The sequence below is a fragment of the Mobula hypostoma genome, chromosome 8 (assembly GCF_963921235.1).
Source record: "Mobula hypostoma chromosome 8, sMobHyp1.1, whole genome shotgun sequence".
In the NCBI taxonomy this organism is placed as follows: domain Eukaryota; kingdom Metazoa; phylum Chordata; class Chondrichthyes; order Myliobatiformes; family Myliobatidae; genus Mobula; species Mobula hypostoma.
Genome location: NC_086104.1, coordinates 102,890,160 through 102,913,005, shown reverse-complemented (window position 1 = coordinate 102,913,005; position 22,846 = coordinate 102,890,160). Strand labels below are relative to the sequence as shown.

Genomic DNA, 22,846 nt, shown 5'->3' with positions numbered 1-22,846 from the left:
TTCGGAGAAATTTAACCAAAGATAGTCAGCAAAAAATCTAGAGGTTATCCTTTTCTACCCCCCCCCCGTCTCTCCCCGCACTGAAGAGGACTCTCTCCTCACATTCCCACCTTCTTTGAAATATTAACCTTTTAATGTGAGATTGAATTTCAGAAAATCCAGTGGACGAGGTTGTCAGGTAATTATTGATAATTACACCACGGGATTGAAACCGCTCCAAACACAGACTGGAGCGGATATCGGGTCACAAAGAGCGCCGTTGTTACATTGAAGGGTCTGGAGATTAAGTTCCCATTCTCTTATAGTGAGCGCAATAACCCAGTCAGAGAACGGCCTTATTCACCAATGAATAGAGAGAGTGAGTTCCCTGGATGACCTGAAATTTGAAAAACACGCCGGAAAAGTTGTTTATTTATCAGACAGAAGTCTGCCAGTGATATTAAACCCGATTCTGATGCCCAGCACCTTAGCAAAGGCCTTCTGTAAATCCAAGTTAACATCTTCTGACACTCCTTTGTCTGTGCTGTCTGCCATTGTTAATAATGGACTCCAACAGCCTGCCAACCACTGGAGTCAATTTAACTGGCCTATAATTTCCTGTCTTTTGCCTTCCTAAAAGATTGGAATAGCATTTGTAATTTTCTAGTCCTCCTGTGCCATTCCAGAATCTAATGGTAATTGAATGATCACTACTAATACCGCCACAATCCTTTCAGCTACTTCTTTCTGAACCCTGGGGTGTAGTTCATCTTGTCTTGGTGACTTCAGATGCTTCCCAGCCATCTTCTCCTCAGTAATAGTGACTACACTCACTTCTGCTCAATGATATTCTCTCATTTCTGGTGGATTTTCCCAATGCACTTGTATATATTGAAATCTATGACCATTGTAACATTGCCCTTTTTACGTGACTTTTCTATCTCCCATGGTAATTCATACCCCACATCGTGGCAACTGTTCCAAGGCCTGTATATAACTCCCATCTGAGTCTTTTTAATCCTACAGTTTTTTTTAAAACTCTACCCACAAGGATTCTGCATCTTTTGATCCTATGTCACTTTTCAGGATTTGATTTAATGTTTTTTTGAACCAACAGAGCCACCCCACTCCCTCTGCCTGTCCTTTTGATAGGATGGAAACTCCAATGCCCTTGAATGGAAGAGCCTACAAAATGTGTACTACATCATGGATAAACCAATGGACTGACTCAGTTTCAAGGACACTTCTCATGTTCTCAATATTTATTGCTTATTTACTTATTATTATTATTCTTCCTTTTTGTATTTGCAGTTTGACATTTGAACACTGGTTTGAAATTTACTTTGAAATTTGATCTTTTGCCAGTTTATTTATTCTGGAAACTTCTGTAACCTCTCCTTCATTTCAACTTTATCCTCACTTTTCCAAACAGTTGAATCCACCCCACCACCTTGCTATTTAGTTTAAGGCCCTATCCACACCAATTCATGCGGATCCTGGCCCCAGCATTGTTCAGGTGGAGCCTGTCCCACCGGAACAACTCCCTCCTTCCCCATTCCTGGAGCCGAAGCCCCACAAATTCAAAATCCACTTCTCCTACAGCAGTCCTTGAAGTACATATTGCCCAATCCTACTACTCCTGTACCATTTTGCAATGTACCTTTTTGGTTCTATATTTTAATTTAATCCCTAGCTGCTCAGATTGCCTCAGCAGAATCTTTTTCTTTGTGCGTTCTACGATGTTGAAACGCCTAATCCTGTACCAATCTTTGAGCTAATTTGCCTGGGCGGTATCGGGTCACAAAGTGCGCCGTTAAGGTTCTGGAGATTAAACTCCCATTCTCTTATCACAAACACAAAGAAATCTGCAGATGCTGGAAATTTAAGCAACGCAGATAAAAAACGCTGGCGAACGCAGCAGGCCAGGCAGCATTTTTTTTATGAGTTGCTCCCATTCTCATGGCGAGCGCCATAACCCAATCAGAGAGCGGCCTCATTCACCAATAGACAGAGATTAGCAAGAGAAGCGCCAAAAGTACCCATTCCCTGGATCACCTGACATGCAAAAGCCCGCCGAAAGTTACTTATTCAACCATAGACTGTAAAAATATGCTTTGACTCATTAATCCCATGAATAGTTTTTACAGTAACCGCCCATACGTTATTTAACTCACCAGTTTAAATGTTGCTGGACATTTAGTTTCCAAAAGCCAGAAGTTTATACTCGCGGTCTATCGTTTGGTTCTGCACTGGTCTTTCTCAACCTGCGGTCTAAGGAGAGTTTGTAACGCGAAAAAGAGTTCTGTGAAAGAACCTGAATTCCAGTGTCTGAAGTGTCCCCTGAATTAATCATAGGCTCGACTAGAAATGGGACCGGGAGACTATTAAAACCCATTCTTACGACGGTAACAACCGCAAATACATGGAAAACTTGGCAATAATAAATTACCAGCTGTACACGGCAGGGGTATGGGGACAGAGACCGTGACGGCGAGGGATGTTTATCTCTGGTGTTCGCGCTGCGTTAACTCAACGGCACAGAACTGCCGATTGTGTTGGTGGGTCCGGCCGTGTTGGAGTCTGTAACAAACCGGGATGAATTATTGAACAATATTACACAAAACCCACAGGGGAGGATCAGAGGAAATCGGCGTGTCGGTAACACAAAAGGTGAATGAATAGGAAATGACAGCCCTTTCCACTGCTGGGTTAGTGGCTCTTAAAAGAGCCTTTTGTTGTGCTTGGTGCCGAGGCCGGATTCAGGCGCGCTCCCCACGGATGCGGCGGGCCAGCTGGATGTCTTTGGGCATAATGGTGACTCGCTTGGCGTGGATGGCGCACAGGTTGGTGTCCTCAAAGAGCCCCACCAGGTAAGCTTCACTGGCCTCCTGCAGGGCCATGACGGCCGAGCTCTGGAAGCGCAAGTCGGTCTTGAAGTCCTGAGCGATTTCCCGCACCAGGCGCTGGAAGGGCAGTTTGCGGATGAGCAGCTCGGTGGATTTCTGGTAGCGCCGGATCTCCCTCAGAGCCACGGTGCCGGGCCGGTAGCGATGGGGCTTCTTCACTCCGCCCGTGGCTGGAGCGCTTTTCCGCGCCGCTTTGGTGGCCAGCTGTTTGCGGGGAGCTTTCCCTCCGGTGGATTTTCGCGCTGTTTGTTTGGTCCGGGCCATTCTCTTTCAGCAATCCGACTACAGTCTCCAATACCGGGCTTGGAATGGCGGAGCAGCCGCGGGGACCGGCTTTTAAGGGATTGATGGAAGCCGCCCAATAACTCCTGATTGGTTCTAAGGGAGATGTCCATTATCGGGTCCAGCGTTTCGATTGGCTGTCTTTCCTTCATCGGTTTGAAGTTGGTCGGTGGGGGAGGTGGTGGGGAATGTTACTTGTGACCAAATATGGAAACTGGTGACGGAGGGTCAGAATTCAGCCAATCAGACTGCAGTGAGTTCCTGTTCCATTTCAAATTGCCCGCCAATTTCAAAAGCAACCGGCATATTTAACAATGAATATAATAATAAATTATTAAATTTCACCTTCATTTAAATCAACGATTAGCTTAATCTGAAATTTTACAGCTTCTCGAGGTGAGTGAATTCAGTACTGCCGGAAACGAGAGGACAGACAGTTTTGAGATCGATTTTAATTTACTGCATTTACAAATGATTTTGGGGCAAAGAGTTTTCAAAGACATACACTGAACTGAAATGCGGCACAATATGTCTACAAAAACATTCATTCCAATCAAGTAGTTAAATTTTTTATCTGCTGTTGCTCCAAGTCGCTACTCAATGTCAAACCGAGCGCTGCTGTCTACTTTTATACACACCGCCCTGACCAACCGGAAGTAGAGTGACAGCGCCATCTCATCTTTCAACTCCCTCTCAACTTTACTACAACCGCCTATTTTCTAGTTCTTTCCTGGGAGATGTGGGTGAATCTTGAGGGAGTCGTTTTGGTCGCCCTGTAATCATTTTCACTGTCAAAAATACCTCATTTTGTGTCATCCACAAACTTACTGGCCAAGCCTTGCGAATTTGTATTCAAAGCGTTTATATATAAAAATGAATAACAAGGGTGCAAACACCAACACCTGAGGCACACCACAGGTCACCCGGCTCTATTCCTCCTACCAAAGCTATGCTGACTCCTCCTAATCACACCCTGTCTCTCCAAATGCTGGTGGTTCCTGTCCCTCAGAATCCCCTCCAATCACTTCCCCACTATCGATGTCAGGCTGACTACCCTGGCTTATCCTTGCTATTCTTTTTAAACAATTGATTAACAATGGCATATTCTGCACTTCAGGAACTTCATCTGTGGCTAATGATGAAGCAAATGTCTCCACGAGCACTCCATAATTTGCAGTCTATCCTCTCAGAAAGTCCAAGGAAGCACTCAGTCAGGCCCTGGGCTTTTACCCAACTAAATGTGTTGTAAGGTTGCGAATACATCCTTGGTGACATGCATGTCCTACAAAAGATCTCCACTTGTTTCCTTGATCTCTTGAGCCATGATTTTCTCCTTAGTAAACACTGAGGAGAAATATTCATTACAAATCCCACCCACCTCCTTTGACTCAAGATCTCAGCAGCCCCGCTGATCTCCAAGGCGACCTAATCTCTCCCTGTCACCCTTTTACTCTTCAAACAGCTAGAGAACCTTTGGGAGACTCCTTAACCTTACCTGCCAGATCCAACTCATACCCTCACTTTGACATCCTGGTTTTCTTCCCCAGAGTATTCTGAATCCTTCTGTAATCAGAAAGGGAGTTGTTCAATGGCAACCTCCTGAACGAAGTGTATGTTTCCTTTTTCAACCCGAGCCTCATTTTCTCTCATTAGCCCAAACCTGCCAGGTTATCCTTCACCCTAACAGGAACATTCTGTTTCTGGATACTTGGTGTTCCATTTATAAATGGCTTCCTTTCTTTTGCCATTCATTCATTTTCTCTCTCACAGGGCTCTCCTCCAAATCAACCTTGGCTAGACGCTAATTCCCCCAACCTTACTCTGCTCCAGTTTACAACCCTAACCTGTGCAGCTGGCCTATCTTTCCCATCACTCTCTTAATCTAACAGACAGAATGAAGGAGGTGTCAAAAATTCCAAGGGAATCTTGGTCAACAGTGTAAGTCAGCTGAGGGAAGGTTGCCCTATTGAACATCCACACTCAGAAAATGCTGTGCAAAGGAAGTGCAGCTCTCGAATTGTACTGTAGGTTTTCTATGTTTCTATGGGACGATTTACAATGACCAATTAACCTACCAACCAGTACATCTTTGAACTGTGGGGGGAAACTGGAGCATCCGGAGGAAACCCGGAAGAACATACAGACTTCTCACAGGCAACAGCAGGACTTGAACCCAGGTCACTGATAATTTTAACCCTTGTTTTGCTGAAACCTCCACAAAAGTGACATCACAGGTGGACAGGATGGGGAAGAAAGTAATTGGCACACTGGCCTTCGACAGCGATAGGAGCTGGACTGTTATGTTCTTTTTGAGTAAGCCATATCTGAGTCCACACCCAGAATACTGCATGCAGCTTTACTCACCCTCATTATAGGAATGGTGTCATTAAGTTGCAAAGAATGCACAGAAGATTTAGAATAATGGTGGGAATTGAAGGACTGAGTTACGTGATGGTATTGGGATTCTGAACATGAACATCTAAACTAAGTGAAAACATGAAGACCTACTGGATATAGGTAACCATGAGTACTCTCACTAAAGGGAGATTATACTGACTGTAACTACCCAATCTTCAAAGAAGGCTGTCTGAACTACAATAGGACATACATCATGAAATGATAGGTGAAATTTAATTCAGACAAATCTCAAGTGGAGCTTTTGGTTGGTGAGACCAGTACAGATGATTACACAGTAAAGGGCAGTGCCCTGGAGAGCAATGCAGAACAGAGGCCTGAGAATGCTGATGTAGGTGGACAAGGTAGCAAAGAAGGTGATTAGGGCACTAAATTCCAGAGGTGGGATATTGTGTTACAACTCTACAAGCTGTTAGTGAGATTGCACTTAGGGTATTGTGTGCAGTTCTGATCAACTAGCTAAAGGAACAATGTGATTTAGTTGCAAATTGTACAGAAAACTTTCACAAGGATGTTACTCGAGGGCTTGTGTTACAGGAGGAGACTGGGATAGGGTGGGCCTGTTTGTTCTGGAGCACAGGAATGTGGGGATTGAATTTAAAGAGGTATATAAAATCAGAAGTGGCTTAGATAAATATAAATTGCTCTGTAGCCTCACACTCAGTAACCTCCTGCAGTGCCTGCTCTGCTACATCTGTGGACTATTTTCATCCTCACTTCCTTCTGTCAGGTTGCAGACCTGTGACCAGTGTGGGATGCAGGGATCTGTGCTCTGTTTTTGGTCACAGGCGTTCATGGTTTGGGTGAGAATATAAATGGCATGAGTGATAAATTTGAAAATGACACCATTACACATTGGAGCAGAATTAAGCCATTCAGCCATTCTGTACTGTCATTCCATCATGGCTGAAAACTCACTTTCCTGCCTTCCCTCTATAACCTTTGAGACTCTGACTAATCAAGAACCTCCACTTTAAATATACTCAGTGATTTGGTCTTCACAGTCATCTGTGGCAATGAATTCCACAGATTCACTACCCTCTACCTAAAGAAATTCCCCGTCATCTATGTTCAAAATGATTGCCTCTTGATTTTGAGGCTGTACCCTCTGGTCCTAGAGTGACCACTACAGGAAACATCTTCTATACATCCATTCTATCTAGGTCTTTTAATTTTCGATAAGTTTCAATGAGATCCTCCCTCATTCTTCTAAACTCCAGCGGTTATAGGCCCAGAGGCATCAAATGCTCCTCATACATTAACCCTTTCATTCTTGTGAACCTTCTCCAGGCCCTCTCCAATGCTAGCACATCTTCTTTTCTTAAATAAGGGGCCCAAAATTGTTCACAATACCCCAAGTGCAATCTGACCAATAACATATATCCTTGTTCAAAATGAATGCTGACATTGCATTTGCCTTCCTCAGCACAGACTCAACCTGTAAGTTAACTTTTAGGGAATTCTGCACAAGGACCTCCCAAGTCCCTTTGCATCTCTGATTTTTGAATTTTCTCCCCATTTAGAAGAGAGCCTACATGCTTTTCCTTTCTTCCGAAGTGCATGACCATACACTTCCCTGCACTATCTTCTGTCTGTCACTTCCTTATCCATTCTCCCAATCCGTCTAAGTCCTACTGCACACTCTCTGCTTCCTCATCTCTACTGACCTGTCCACCTATCTTTGTATCATCCTCACAGTTGACCACAAAGACATCAATTCCAACATCCAAAATTCTGACCCCTGTGGAACACCACCAGTCACTGGCAGCCAATCAGAAAATTCCAGTATGAGGGGTCGAGTGGACAGTGAGACAGGGTGGTGAAGAAGGCATTTGGTACATCATTCAGAGTACTGAGTACAATACCTGGGATGTCATGTTGCAGTGTGGCAGTAAGCACGACACTGTTACAGCTCAGGGATCTGGGGTTCGGAGTTCAATTTCGGCGCCATAAAAAAGAGCGTTTCCTCTCCCTGTGAATGTGTGCGTTTACTCTGGGTACTCCAATTTTCTCCCACAGTCTGAGGACATATCAGCTCATCGGTTAATTGGTTTCTGTAAATGTTCCTGTGATTAGGCGAGTGTTGAATAGGTGCTCAGATGTTGTTACACAGTCCCTGAAAGCGGCAGACAGGATTGTGAAGAAGGTGTGTGGTCTGCCTGCTTTCATCAGCCAAAGAATTGCATACAAGTGTCATGCCACAGCATCTCAATTGATGAAAATGAAAAAGAGTTAAGGGCTGGAATCTGACTTTGCCCATTCCAAAACATTTTTAAACCATTCTGTTGTTGATTTACTCTTGTGTTTCAAATCATTGTTTTGTCCATCGTCCAACTTCAATTAAGCTTCAGGTGATGGACCGCTACCCTGATATTATCCTGTAAAATGTTTTGATACAATTTTGAACTCATTGTTCCCTCAACGATTGCAAGCTGTCCAGGCTGTGAGGCAGGAAAGCAGCCCAAACCATGATGCTCCTTCCACCATGCTTCACAGTTGGGATGAGGTTTTGGTGTTGGTGTGCAGTGCCCTTTTCCCTCCAAACGTATCAATGTGCATTTCTGCAAAAAGGTTTTTGTGTCACCTGTCCACAGAACATTGTTCCAGACAATGTAGAAGCTTCGCATGTGACAGGGACGGATATAAAAAAGGGGTTTGGGGAATGCTGCATTATTGATCAAGGAGACCATACTGCAGTAATGAGAAAGGATATCTCAGAAGGTTCCTCACACAAGACAGTGTGAGCGGAGTTTAGGAATAAATAAAATATACACATTGCAGCAATTATATTGTAATTCTCCCAGCAGTTAGTGGGAGAATGAAGAATAGGTATGTTGGTAAATCACACAGAGGTGTAATGGGAATTGGGCATTTCAACTCCCCCAAAATTAACCAGATCACCTTTGTGTGAAAGAATTAGTCATGGGAATTTTGAAGTACATCCTGGACAATATAACATAGGAGTAGAAATAGGCCATTTGGCTCATCAAGTCTGCAGTGGCATTCCATCATGGCTGATTATTATCTCTCTCAACCCTATTCTCCTGCCTACGCCCTGTAATCTTTGATGCCCTGACTAATTGAGAACCTATCAATCTCCACGCTAAATATACCCAATGACTTGGCCTCCACAGCCCTCTGTGACAATGAATTCCAAAGATTAACTACCCTCTGCCTAAAGAAATTCCTCTTCATCTCTGTTCTTAATTGGCATCGGTCTATTCTAAGGCTGTACCCTGTCATCCAAGACTCACTCACTATAGGAAGCAATCCTCTCCACATCCACTGTATTTGATAGGTTTCAAAGAGATGCCCACTCATTATTCTAAACTCCAGTGATTACAGGCCCAGGGCCATCAAATGCACCACATATATTAACCCTTTCATTCCCAGAATTATTCTCTTGAACCACCACTGGACCCTCTCCAATGCCAGCACATCTTTTCTCAGACAAGGGCACAAAAGCTGGTCACAATACTCCAAGTGTGGTCTGACCAATGCCTTATAAAGCATTAGTATTACACCCTTGCTCTTGTACTCCAGTCCTCTCAGAAAGAATGCTAATGTTGCATTTGCCTTCCTTATCACCAACTGAACTGGCAAGTTAACTTTTTGGGAATTTTGCACCAAGGATATTTGAATTTTCTTCCTTTTTAGAAAATAGTCTATCAAAATGCATGAACATAAACTTCTCTTCCTGGCCCTCCACTTATCTTTATATCATCCACCAACTTGGCAGTAAAGGCATCAATTAATAATAATAATAAAATAAAAGATTTGAAAAGTAAAGGCATCAATTATAACAAGCAAATCATTGGCATATAATGTGAAAAGGAGTGGTCCCAACACCGACCCCTGTGGAACACCACTAGTCACTGGCAGCCAACCAGAAAAGGTGGCCTTTATTCCCACTCTTTGCCTCCCATCAGTCAGCCAATTTTCTATCTATGCTATTATCTTTCCTGTAATACCATGGGCTCTTATCTTGTTAAGCAAGCTCATACGCGCCACCCTGTTAAAAACCTTCTGAAAATCCAAGTAAACAACAAGTGCAGATTTGTCAGGCAAGATTTTCCCTTAAGTCATAGTCATAGTCATACTTTATTGATCCCGGGGGAAATTGGTTAAAGGAAACTATGCTAACTTTGGTTTATTTTATCATGTGTCTCCAAGTACCCCGAAAGCAAGTCCTTCATAATGATTCCAACATCTTCCCAACCTCTGAAGTCAGGCTAACCTCCCCCTTCCCTTCTAAAAGAGTGGAGTGATATTTCCAAATTTCCACTCCACTGGAACCATTCCAGAATCTAGTGAACTTTGAAAGATCATTGCTAATCGCTCCACAATCTCTCAGCTACTTCTTTCATGACCCTGGTCCAGGGGACAACCTACCTTCAGATTTTTCAGCTTCCCAAGCACCTTCTCCTTATTAATAGATTTTGCCCCCTGGGATCCAGCACCAACCGGATTTTCCAAATCTACCTGCATATCGAAATCCCCCATAACTATTGTAGCATTACCCATTTTGCATGCCTTTTCTATCCCTTGTAATTTCCAGCTCACATCCTGGCTACTGTTCAGATGCTTGTACATATTTAACTCCCATAAGCGTCTTTTTACCTGTACAGTTTCTTAACTCTCCCCTCAAGACTTCAACATTTTCCAAGGAATTGATTTCATTTTTACCAACAGAGCCAACCCACCCCCTCTGCCTACCTGCCTGTCCTTTCAATACAATGTGTACCCTTGGGTGTTAAGCTCCTAACTGTAATATTCTTTCAGCCACAAATCAGTGATGCTCACAACGTCATAACAGCCAATCTGTAAATGCACTACAAGATCATCTATCTTATTCTGTATACTCTGTGTATTCAAATGGAACACCTTCAGTCCTGTATTCAACACCCTTTTCAATTTTGCCCTCATGGTACAGTTCACCTCAGCCCATTGACTGCAATTTTGCCCTATCATCTGCATGTCTTTCCTCACAGTCTCACTACACACTGCACCGACTTGTATACCAACTGCTGCATCCTCAGCCCTATCACTCGGCTTCCCAACACCCTGCCAAAATAGTTTAAACTCTCGCCACAGATATAGCAAACCTACCAATACCCCCCCTCCCCTTGGGTTCAGGTGTAACTCCTTCCTTTTGTACAGGCCAAGTCTTCCCCAGAACAAATCCCAGTGATCCAGAAATCTGAAACTATGCCCCCCGCAGCAGTTCCTCAGCCTTGCATTCATCTGCCAATTCATCCTATTCCTGCCCTCACTTTCTGTTCCCCTAATCAACAAATCCTCAATCATGACAGCGTGTCCATCTCCCCATTCACCTCTGAGCTACAGAGCCAGACTTAGTGCTGGACACCTGACTGCTGTGGCTTTCCTCTGCTAGGTCATCTCCCCGACCCCCCAGCATACCCCAGTATCCAAAGAGGGGAGTACCTGTTGTCATGGGGAATGGCCACAGAGGCACTCTGCACTGGCTGCCTATCCCCTTTTCCCTCCCCTGCAATCACTCAGCTACCTGCCTTCTGCAACTTCGGAGTGACTACCTTACTGCAGCTCCTAGCTATCACCTCCTCATTCTCCCATGTGAGCTGAATGTCGTCAAGCTTAACACGGTCTCTAAGGAGCTGCAGCTCAGTGCACTTCATGCAGATGCGGTATCAGGGAGACTTAAGGTCTCCCGGAGTTCCCAAATCTCACACAAAGAACCCACAATTAATTCTGGACCAATTCTCAGTGCACTATGTACTAATAGACAAAGAAAGAGAAGAAAGAACTTGCTACAAACTTACTTTGAACCAAGCCTGTTGAGTGAAGCTTCCCACTCTAACACTGGCCCACAGGTGTAAGGCACTGCTTCTCTCTGCTACTCAGCAGGTTAGACTGGGGCAAGGCATTACACCTGTTTATCTCCCCGATCAGGGTCACGGGAAGCAGTGGGAGCAGGTGGTGGATGGTCGTATGAGCAGCCGGTGCCCATCATGTCCTTGTTATGTGACCACTGACACCAAACAGACCATCTCTGAAGGGTATTGATAATGGCTGTAGTCGCTGTCTTGTAAAGACACTGTCTAGAAGAAGGCAATGACACTTCTGTGGGACAATTAGCCAAGGACGGTCATGGTCATGGAAAGAGAGAAGAATAAGAATAGCTTGAGACTGGGGACAGACGGGAGACCATGATCACCTATGCCTTACGACATTGCACATAATGTTAATGATGATGTGTTAGGGAAAGAGCACTGAAGACTTGGGAGGTCCTTCAGCAGTACAGAGAGTTCAAAAGGAGAGATTTGAAGGGCAAATACAAGTCATAAATTATCAGTGGCAGCTACGATTAAGGGAATGCTCAATAAATGATAATGGGTGCTTTAAGTATATGAAGAACAAGAGGGTAACCAAGGAGTGAAAGGGTCTGTTCTGGAGCAAAGTGACAGCTTGTGCATGGGGCCAGAGGAGGTGGGCAGGGAATGAAATGAATAGTTCTCAGTTGTATTCCCCAAGGAGAATGGCATTGTGTTTGGAGATTACATTTGGTGCAGTGAATTTCCAGAGCACATGAAAAGTACAAAGGAGGAGATATTACATGTCTTAGTAGGGCTAATGGTGGATAATCCCCACTTCTGATGCCACACAATCCGAAAGGTGCGATTGGACTGGAGAGGCGATTTAGCACTTCTGGTGGGTTTGCGTTACAAGGAGAGTCTGCATAATCTGGGCTAGGAGGATGAGGAGCGAAATTAAAGAGGACATTAAACCATGAGGGCCATAGACAGTGTGAATGGACAAAGGCTTTTCCAAGCACAGGGGGGTCTCAAACTAGAGGACATAGATTTAAGGTGAATGGGGAAATATTTAAAGGGTGACGAGCTCCACGCAGATGGTGGTGGATAAAGAAAGAGGTAGAGGTGGGTTCAATTACTGGGTTTAAAAGACATTTAGACAGGTTCATAGGTAGGATTGGTTCAGAGGGATCTGGGCCAAATGTAATCAGCTCAGGTAGACATGGATCAGGTGAGCTGAAGGGTCTTTTACTGTGCAGAACAACACTGACTCCTGTCAGATGTGTGTACAACAAAGGGGTGGAGATTTAAGCAGAGGAGTAGGAGGTTTAGAGGGATCGGAGAAAGAATTTCCTCTTTTACCCAGAGGGAGGTTCCAATGTAGTACACACTGCCTGAGGGTGTGGTATAGACAGGTAGTTAAGGACCACCTGATTGAGCATTTCAGTCACAAGACACAGCAGGTGACAAACCAAGTGATAAGTTGGTGGAGACAGATCCCCAGTGGTCGGTATAGACATGATGGGCTGAAGTCTCTGTTACTCTGCTGCAGGAGCCTCTGACTGTGAAAATTCAGTGGAAACCTGGAACACAGCACTTCAGGCCAGACTCACCTGAAACATTCAGAACCCAGAGAGGTGGATTTCTATTGGATAAGGGTTTCAGTGGTCAAATACTGACTCCAGCCCTCAAAAGAGCACCAAAATACCCCATCTCAAATCCACCAAAAACAGTCCTTTTACATGGGAAATTGGTAAAGCATTGTGGGTAATGTTAGGGGAGATGGCTGACAGCTTGTTCACAGTGGGAGGGTCCAAGCTTCATCCCAGAAGACAAGGGGTTCAGTGAGACAAGCTCAGATCTGAGTGTCCAGGTAAGAAAAGCCGCTGCAATGGTGGATGCCATGGTCAGAGTTGTGCAGCATAGAAACAGACCCTTCGCCCATCACATTTCTGCCCACCATCATGCTGAGGTATAATAATCTCACTTTTCTTCATTAATTCTATATCCCTCTGGGCCTTGCTCATTGAAGTACTTATGCAGATGCCTTGAGTGTTGTTACAAAATTACCTGAAAGTGGTAGCCCAGTTTGACACGGTTGTGAGGAAGTGGTGTGTCCTGGTTGTCTACATCAGGTGAAGACCTGAGTAAAGATTTGGAATGACACATTACAGTGGTACAGAATTTTGGTTGGGCCAGATCTGGCGATCGTGCACCATTCGGAGCATCGCACTACAGGAATGATGTGACTAAGGTTGTGCAGAAAAGACTCAGAAGAATATTACCCAGACTGGAGGGCTTGTTATCATGAGACTGGATATTCGGGGTCTTGTTTTCCTGCCATGAGCGCGGCTGATTGGTAACACTATGGAGGTAGATAAAACTATATGAGACTGTTTTCCTCTGCATGACTGTCTAAAACTAAAGGGAATAGATTTAAGGTGACAGGGAGGGGGTTTAAAGGGGATCGGAAGGGTAAATATTTAAAGCAGAGAATAGCTGGTACAGTATCTGAAATCAGTGGCCAGAGGAGGTGGTGGAGGTAGGAACCCTCAAAGTCTCTGTTGATCAACACTCCACAGGAACCTGTCATTTACAGTGTACATCCTGCACTGGTTTAACTTCCCAGATTCGAGTCATTGACATATACAGGACTGAAACAGTTCCCTTCGGTACAACTCATCCACACCAGCCAGGTTCCCCATCTGCCTGCATTAGGCCCACATCCCTCTCAACCTCTCCTCTCTATGTAATGTTCAATGAACCATGTACTCCCGGGTCTTCTGGATCTAAAATATCCCAGGGTCCTGTCACTTACTGCCTAAATCCATCTCAGTTTAACTTGTAAAAGTGCAACATTTTGAACTTCTGTGAGTTAAATTCCATCTAGTTTATCCACATCCCGTTGTAACTTTACTACCAGCAGTTATCAGTGAACTTATTTATCAACAGTCACATCTATGTCATTAACATACATGACAAACAACAGGGAACCAGGCACGGATCCCTGTAGCACATCACTGGTAAGAGAAAATTTGCAATGTTGGAAACCCAAGCAACACACACAAATGCTGGAAGAACTCAAAAGGCCAGGCAGCATCAATAGAAAAGAGTAGAGTCGACATTTCCTAAAACGTTGACTGTACTCTTTTCCATAGACGCTGCCTGGCCTGCTGAGTTCCTCCAGCATTTTCTGTGTGTAGCACATCACTGGTCACAGGTCTCCAAACAGAAAAGGGAGCAAAACCCCTTCTCCCATCGTCAACCCTCCTCCTCTTCCTGGATATCCCATCCTGGTCTTCTGTCTGCTCTGGCCCTTTTCATTGCCAACTGCCAACGAGACATCAACTGTCTAGACATCAACACTTCTCTCTCCAATGCTAACCTCACTCCTTCCTAAAGCTCTACTCTCCACTCCACTCCACGCTACACCAATCCTAACCTCACCATCAAACCCGCAGATCAAAGGGGTGCTGTAGTAGGCTGGTGTCGTGATCTCTACCTTGCTGAGGCACAGCAGCAACTATAGACACCTCCTCTTAATTACCCTTCAAACAGAACCCCACTAAGGAACACCAGGCCATTGTCTCCCACACTATCACCAACCTTATTGACTCTGAAGATCTCCCATCCACCTCACAGTTCCTGCGCCTCCCATTTCTACCTTCTACCTACCCAAGATCCACAAACCCGCTTGTCCATGTCGACCCATTATTTCAGCTTGTCCTGCCCAGTGAACTCGTATCTGCATACCTCGACTCTGTTTTATCCCCAAAGTTCAGTCCCTTCCTACCTACATCCATGACACTTGACACAGTCTGCATCTTTTCAATGACTTCAGTTCCCTGGCCCCCATCATCTTATGTTCGGTCCCTGTACACCTCCATCCCCCACCAGGAAGGCCTCAAAGCTCCCGGTTTTTTTACGGCTACTAGACTCAGTCAGTCGCCCTCCACTCTCCTCTGCCTACTGGAACTTGTCTGCACTCTAAACAATTTCTCCTTTGGCTCCTCCCACTTCCTTCAAACAAAAGGTGTAGCCATGGGCACTCACATGGCTATATGGAACAGACTATGTTCCAAGCCTACACTGGTGACCAAACTGCACTTTTCCTACGCTACATTGACGACTGCATTGGTGCTGCTTCCTGCACCCATGCTGAATTCGTTGATTTCATACACTTTGCCTCCAACTTCCACCCTGCCTTCAAATTTTGCCTCCATTTTCGACACCTTCTTCCCCTTTCTCGATCTCTCTGTCTCTGGAGACAGCTTATCTATTGATGTCGATTACAAACCCACGGACTCTCTCAGCTACCCAGACTATACCTCCTCCCACCCTGTTACTAGTAAAAACGCCACCCCTTTCTCTCAGTTCCTCCGTCTCTGCCGCATCTGCTCTCAGGATGAGGCTTTTCTTTCCAGAACGAAGATATCCTCCCTCTTCAAAGAAAGGGGCTTCCCTGCCTCCACCATCAACTTTGCCCTCAACCGCACTCTTCCATTTGATGGACATCTGTTCTCACCCCATCCTCCCGCACCCTACCAGGGATAAGATTCCTCTTGTCCTCACCTACCATCCCCACCAGCTTCCGCATCTAGTACGTAATTCTCCATGCTTCCGCCATCTCCAACGGGATCCCACCACCAAGCACATCTCCCCACCCCCCTCACTTTCTGCTTTCCGCAGGGATCACTCCGGTGTGGCCTCCTGTATATTGGTGAGACCCGATGTGGATTGGGAGACCGTTTCGCTGAGCTCCTACTCTCCGTCCACCTTCTGGTGGCATCTCCCAGTGGCCACTCATTTTAATTCCACTTCCCATTCATTGCTTGGATTTCCAGTATCTGTAGATTTTATCTGGTTTGTGAACACATTCATTCTTTAACAGCCTTGCCCCGGATCGTTGCCGGGGAAACGACATCGGTGAATAGCGGGTTGTCGGCACGTCAAGAACGGTTAAATCACAGAGTGTCAGCTGAGGTGTGTCGGCAGCCCAGGAGATGAGAAAGAAGGAGCTGTCACTCAGAGGAGCCGCTGTGAACATCACAAAGCTCTTCATGAAACAAAGAGCGATAGGATCCTGATCCAGGAGTTGATCCACGTCAATATGCTGTCCTCTGAAACGCCGTGTCTCTACAACTGAAGTAATTAAATTAAAGTCCATCTACTTCACCAGTGCATTAAAATAGGTTCAGTTTCCGCTTGCCATGCCCATGTCTGCTCTGAAAACTGGATACAAGAGCTCCCCACAGCTCCATTGCTCACCCTGGCTCTAATTATCAGGCCATCCCCCTTTGTCCTGCAGTCTCCCAGCAAGGGAAGTAGATTCTTTGCCCTTATCTCAACGTTTCAATTAATCGCAGTGGAGTGGCAGGGTTATACAGGTCTCTGTCCTTGAGGTGCTGGGTTTTTCTGGTGTTCAACGATGTGCTACAGGTCTGTGTGCTCACTCCATTCAGCGGAGAGCTTTATCGTTCTGTGTCCTTACGGTGAAGGAGGTGATGTTCATTGTCCGTGTCATGTACTGTTGACTGTTTCTGTACAGTGTAGTGTGGGGGTTTACTGTGACTGGAGGTGCAGGATTGACGTCTGTACTCTGTGTCCTTGCAGTACGGTTCTGGATGTTGTATCGTTCTGGGTCCTCACACTACAGTGGTCTGGTGGTGACAATTACATCTATACCGTGTGGGGAGTTGGAAGTCCTGTGGCTTTACAGTTACAGTGGTTATAAATTGTTGCGTTGGTACAATCCACTGCTGATGTGTGATGTTAAGGTGCAACACTCCATGCTGTGAAGCCCTGTGCCCACAGGAACACAGGGAGCAGGAGCAGGTGTGGGGCACCAGGACTCTCAGGGCTGCCTCTCAATTCCATATCATGGCTAATCAGCCCCAAATCTTAACTCCTCTTCTGTGTCAGTCCAATTGGTCTCAATCGCCAATCTTCCAAACATTTACTGTATCACTTTCCTCTTTAACTCCCTCCAATCATCCTGCCTCCCTGTCCATCGAGGGTAGGGAATTGTTCCATGCCTCGTACCATTCTGTACCATTACAGTACAGAGCAGGGGTTGTATTGTTGCTTCCTGTCAGTTCACTGCAGGGATGTGCAGGTCACACAGCCCAGTGTCAGTTATGTCACTGTGTAAAAGGCAAGTGTATCCCACTGTTCCAGCTTAGTGGGACTGAGATAAAACCTGAAAATGCTGGAAACTCACCAGATGCAGCGTGATGTGTGAGTGTTTCAGTATTTTGTATTTTCATTTTACAAATGTTTGTACATTTCCAGTATTTGCAGATTTTTTTTGACGTTACTTATCTGTACAACTGGATGTATAAAGATCTGTATCTATACAGTATGGTGCTGATGTCTATAGGACATGTGACAGTGCAATGCTGGGATTGTCCACTGTTGTGTTCTGTTAAATCCCTGTCCTTGTGCTGTGCTCTGGCAGCTCCGTGTGCTTGGAATACAGTGCCAGAGTTTTTACAGAAGTGAGGCCTTATAAGACCATTGGATATGGGAGCAGAATTAGGCCATTTGGCCCATTGAGTCTGCTCCACCATTCCATCATAACTCAGCCAGTTTTCCTCTCAGCCCCCGTCTCCTGCCTTCTCCTTGTATCCCTTCATGCCCTGACCAATCAAGAATCTATCAACCTCTGCCTTAAGTATACATAAAGACTTGGCCTCCACAGCTGCCTGTGGCAAAGAATTCCACAGATTCACCACTCTCTGGCTAAAGAAATCCCTCCTCATCTCCATTCTAAAAGGATGCACCTCAATTCTGAGGCTGTACCCTCTTGGTCTCACCACGGGAAACATCCTCTCCTCATCCACTCTATCAAGGCCATTCAATAGGTTTCAATGGGTCACCCCTCATTATTCTAAATTCCAGTGAATACAGGCCCAGAGCCATCAAACACTCTTCATATGACAAGCTGTTTAATCCTGGAATCATTTTCATGAACTTCTTTTGAACCCCCTCCAGTTTCAGCACATCCTTTCTAAAATAAGGGGCCAAAACTGCTCACAGGTGAGGCCTCACCAGTGTTTCAGAACGTCTACACTGACTTGTCTGCCCTGGAGTTTAGAAGGTTCACAGAAATCTTCAGATATCTCCTGGGCTCAGGATCATTCTGGGACTGGATCGGACATTTGACCATTGAGCCTGATACAACAATCCCATCAGTCCCCCCCACTACTCACCGCCCCCACCTCTGTATGTTATTTCCCCGAAGGACATGTCCAATCCCCTTTCAACACCCCGACGGTTTTTTCCTCACCACCCCTGCAACAGACAGTCCCAGGTGGGAACCACACTCAGCAGAACACAAGACAACAGGAGCAGGAGTCACCCACCTGGCCCCTCAACCCTGCCCCACCATGCAGTGTGAACCTGGCTGATCTGTCCCAGGCCTCACCTCCTCTTCTGTGCCAGTTTATTCTGTCTCTTTCATAGACGTGATATCACAGACTGGCTAAAACACTGTAACAGACATTCTCTGAGGCGCTCAGCTTCTGGTCTTGTTGCTACTTACTGACTGTACCTGCCTCTACCACTTCCTCAGGCAGCATGTTCCAGATTCCAACAACAGTGATAAAGAAAATTCCCTCCTCAGATCCCTCGAACCCTCCTTCCTCTCATCTTGTGCCAAAGTCCTCTTGTTGTAGACATCCCACCAAGGGAAAACTGTTCTAACCATTGATCTGTGCCAAAGCCACCTGATGGCCCCTTGGCCTTACTAATTTCCTTCTTGAGTGTACATGCTGCATTCTCTACATACTTGCACAGATCCACTTGGTCCCAGGTGTGTTGCTCTAGTACTTTATGTTAACAACATTACCATTCAGATTGTTAATCTGCTAACAGAGTAGTGCAGCCGGCAACACTCACTGTGCACTGGTCTGCACTCCCGCTCTCTCCCTACTTCCAGCAAGATCATTTTACAACCACTGCTGTCAGGTTCACTGGCTTGTTCTTGCAGTACCACATTAGTCATCCTCCAGTCTTCTGGTACAGCACCGGTGGCTTAAGGAGATACAAATTTCTCTGCCAGGGCCCCTGTAGTTACTTCCCTAGCTTCGCACAATATCCTAGGGTACAACTGATCAGGTCCCAGGGATTTATCCACCTTTATGTGCTCTCCTCTGAAAAGTGGTGTCCCTGTGACTGCAGCAATCCCACACACTCTCCAGCTGATCAACCCTCTAAGTTCATCAGTGCATAAAAATAGATTTAACTTCCCCATCCAGTCCTCCCATGTCTGCTCTGCCCATTTGGCTGATGCCATTGTCTGTGAAACCCTGACATCCCCATCGCACAGTCAGGCTCTTATTTCCTTGTTCTGGACTCTCCCACCAGGGAAGTAGATTCTTTGCTCTTATCTGACCAGTTCCTCAAATTTCAATCCAGTGTCAGTCTCTGTCCTTGAAGTACTGCATTTGTACTGGTGTTTCACAGTGGAGTACAGTACTGGGTGTGTACAGGCCTGTGTACTCACTCCACAGTGTGGAGAGTTTATCAGTCTGTGTCCTTTTGGTGAAGGACTTAGGGTTCATTATCCTTGTAGAACACTGCTGACTGTTTCTGTATAGTGTAGTGTGTGTTTGTGGGGGCAGGGGGAGTTGTTTACTGTGCCCTGAAGGTGCAGGGTTGTGGTTTATACTCTGTGTCCTTGCAGTACAGTTCTGGATGTAGTATCATTCTGGGTCCTCACACTACAATTACATCCATACTGTGTGGGGAGTTGGAAGTCCTGTGGCTCTACAGTTACAGAGGTTATAAATGTTCGCATCCCTGCAATCCGCTGCTGATGTGTGATTGTAAGGTACAACACTCCGTGTCGTGAAGCTCTGTGCCCACACATTGCCACAGGAACAAAGAGAACAGGAGCAGGAGTAGGTCACCAGGCCTGGCCCACAATTCCATATCATGGCCATTCGGCACAAAGTCTCAACTCCTCTTCCATATCAGTCCACTTTGTCTCAATTCCCTGATCTTACAAACAGTTATCTCCCTTTATTCCCTTCAGTGATCCCCACCGTAAACCCACAGAACATTACACCTCCCAGCACAGTGCAGGCACACATCAATCCCTCTAGGGTAGGGGATGGTCGTACTTGTGTTCTATAGGTCTGTGCACTGGCAGTACAGTGAGGTGCTTGTATTAGACCATAAGATATAGGAGTAGAATGAGGCCATCGGGTCGGTCCGCCATTCCCTCTCGACCCTATTCCAACATGACCCCTTTGGCATCCTCACTAATAAACAAAACCATCAAGCTCCACTTTAAATATACCCAATGACTTGGCCTCCACAGTCTTCTGTTGAAATGATTTCCACCAATTCACCACACTCTTCATCTGTTCTAAAGGTATGACCCTCTATTCTGAGGCTGTGCTTCTGGTCCTAGCCTCACCCACTATAGGAAACAGCTTCTCCATGTCCTCTCTGTCTAGGCCTTTCAAAATGCACAAAATGCTGTAGAATTCCACAGGCCAGGCAGCATCTATAGAAAGGACTGAACAGTCAACGTTTAGGGCTGAGACCATTCATCAGGACTGGAAAAAAAGATGAGAAGTTGGGGGGTGGGTGGAAGAAGCAGCGAGCCAGGGGGAGCGGATGAAGAAGTACAAGGTGGTAGGTGAAACCGGGAGGGGGTGGGGTATGAAGTTCAGAGCTGGGAAGTCTTTTGGTGAAATCGATATCAGGCAAAAGAAGGGGGAAAATGATGGGAGAGGCCAGAAGGCCATGGAAGGGGGACGGAACATCGGAAGGAGGTACTCGGCAGGGAAGTTGATAAAGTGAGAGAGGGAAATGGGGAATGAAGAGGGGCAGTTACTGGAAGCTTGAGAAATCGATGTTCATGTCATCAGGTTGGAGGCTGTACAGACGGCATATAAGGTGTTGTTCCTCCAACCTGAATGTGGCTTCATCGCGACGGTTGAGTAGGCCTTGGACTGAGATATCGGAATGGAATGGGAAGGAGAATAAAAATGGGATTCCCAGCTCAGGACTTCAAGACCGACCTGCGCTTCCAGAGCTCGGCCGTCATGGCCCTGCAGGAGGCCAGTGAAGCTTACCTGGTGGGGCTCTTTGAGGACACCAACCTGTGCGCCATCCACGCCAAGCGAGTCACCATCATGCCCAAAGACATCCAGCTGGCCCGCCGCATCCGTGGGGAGCGCGCCTGAATCCGGCCTCGGCACCAAGCACAACAAAAGGCTCTTTTAAGAGCCACTAACCCAGCAGTGGAAAGGGCTGTCATTTCCTATTCATTCACCTTTTGTGTTACCGACACGCCGATTTCCTCTGACCTTCCCCTGTGGGTGTTTTGTTTAATATTGTTCAATAATTCATCCCGGTTTGTTACAGACTCCAACACGGCCGGACCCACCAACACAGAATCGGCAGTTCTGTGCCGTTGGGTTAACGGCAGCACGAACACCAGAGATAAACATCCCTCGCCGTCAGGGTTCCTGTACACCAGAGATAAACCTCTCCCCGTATGGGTCCCCATAACCCCGCCGTGTACAGCTGGTTATGGTGGGCAAGTATTTGCGGTTGTTACTGTTATGGAGAATATGTTTTAATAAATGTAGCCTTCGTCTCCCGTTTCTAGTTCAGTCCACGGTTAAATAGAGCGAATTAACGAGTAAATACATATTTTTGCAGACAACGGTTCAATAATTACATTTTCGGCGGGCTTTTCAAATTTCAGGTCATCTGGGGAACTGGGCACTTTCGGCGCTTCACTCGCTGCTCTCCGTTCATTGGTGAATGAGGCCGCTCTCTGATTGGCTTATTGCGCTCACCGTGAGAATGGGAGTACAACCGCGCTCTTCATGACCCAATACCACTCAGACAGTATCCTCGGGATAATTGTAAATAACTACTTGACAACCTCAACACTTTGTTTCAAACTCAATCGCATAATAAAGAGTTAACATTTCAGGTCAGTGCTATGGGACCTGCTCTCCCCGGTCACTGCTCTCTCCGTGAGGCGGTGGGCGGCTCTTAGAAGAGCCTTTGTTTTGTGTTTGGAAGAACGAAGAGTTCCTCAACCGCCGAAGCCATAGAGAGTGCGGCCCTGGCGTTTCAGAGCGTACACCACATCCATGGCAGTGACAGTCTTGCGCTTAGCGTGCTCGGTGTAGGTGACCGCATCCCGGATCACGTTCTCCAGGAAAACCTTCAGCACCCCACGGGTCTCCTCGTAGATCAGACCCGAGATCCGCTTGACGCCGCCACGCCGAGCCAGACGGCGGATGGCCGGTTTGGTGATGCCCTGGATGTTGTCCCGGAGCACTTTACGGTGCCGCTTGGCTCCGCCTTTGCCGAGTCCTTTGCCTCCTTTTCCTCTGCCAGACATAACGCCGCTTCACTCCAGTCGTCGTTCAGTAACAAACTCTGTACTGGTGTCACCTTTTATACACAGCGCCCCGACCTGTCCGAGAAACGCGCAGA

General features: G+C 46.1%; 1 protein-coding gene across 1 annotated transcript; it reads right to left on the bottom strand.

The window, feature by feature from the left end:
* Positions 1–2,069: 2,069 nt before the first annotated feature.
* Positions 2,070–22,846, bottom strand: LOC134351172 (uncharacterized). The gene is made up of 3 exons (XM_063057285.1): positions 22,445–22,846; positions 21,409–21,569; positions 2,070–3,152 (listed from the first exon to the last, which is right to left on the bottom strand). Exons 1-3 carry the CDS (start codon positions 22,749–22,751, stop codon positions 2,739–2,741), a joined length of 882 nt encoding a protein of 293 aa, XP_062913355.1. The 5' UTR covers positions 22,752–22,846; the 3' UTR covers positions 2,070–2,738.

Excerpts from the sequence above, each read along its gene's own strand:
- LOC134351172 (XM_063057285.1), bottom strand. The coding sequence starts at position 22,751 with ATGTCTGGCAGAGGAAAAGGAGGCAAAGGACTCGGCAAAGGCGGAGCC. Across the intron at positions 21,570-22,444 it reads CACTCTCTATGGCTTCGGCG|GCGCGCTCCCCACGGATGCG; the intron begins GTTGAGGAACTC and ends GGCCGGATTCAG. Across the intron at positions 3,153-21,408 it reads GCCGAGCTCTGGAAGCGCAG|AGAATGGCCCGGACCAAACA; the intron begins GTCGGTCTTGAA and ends GATTGCTGAAAG.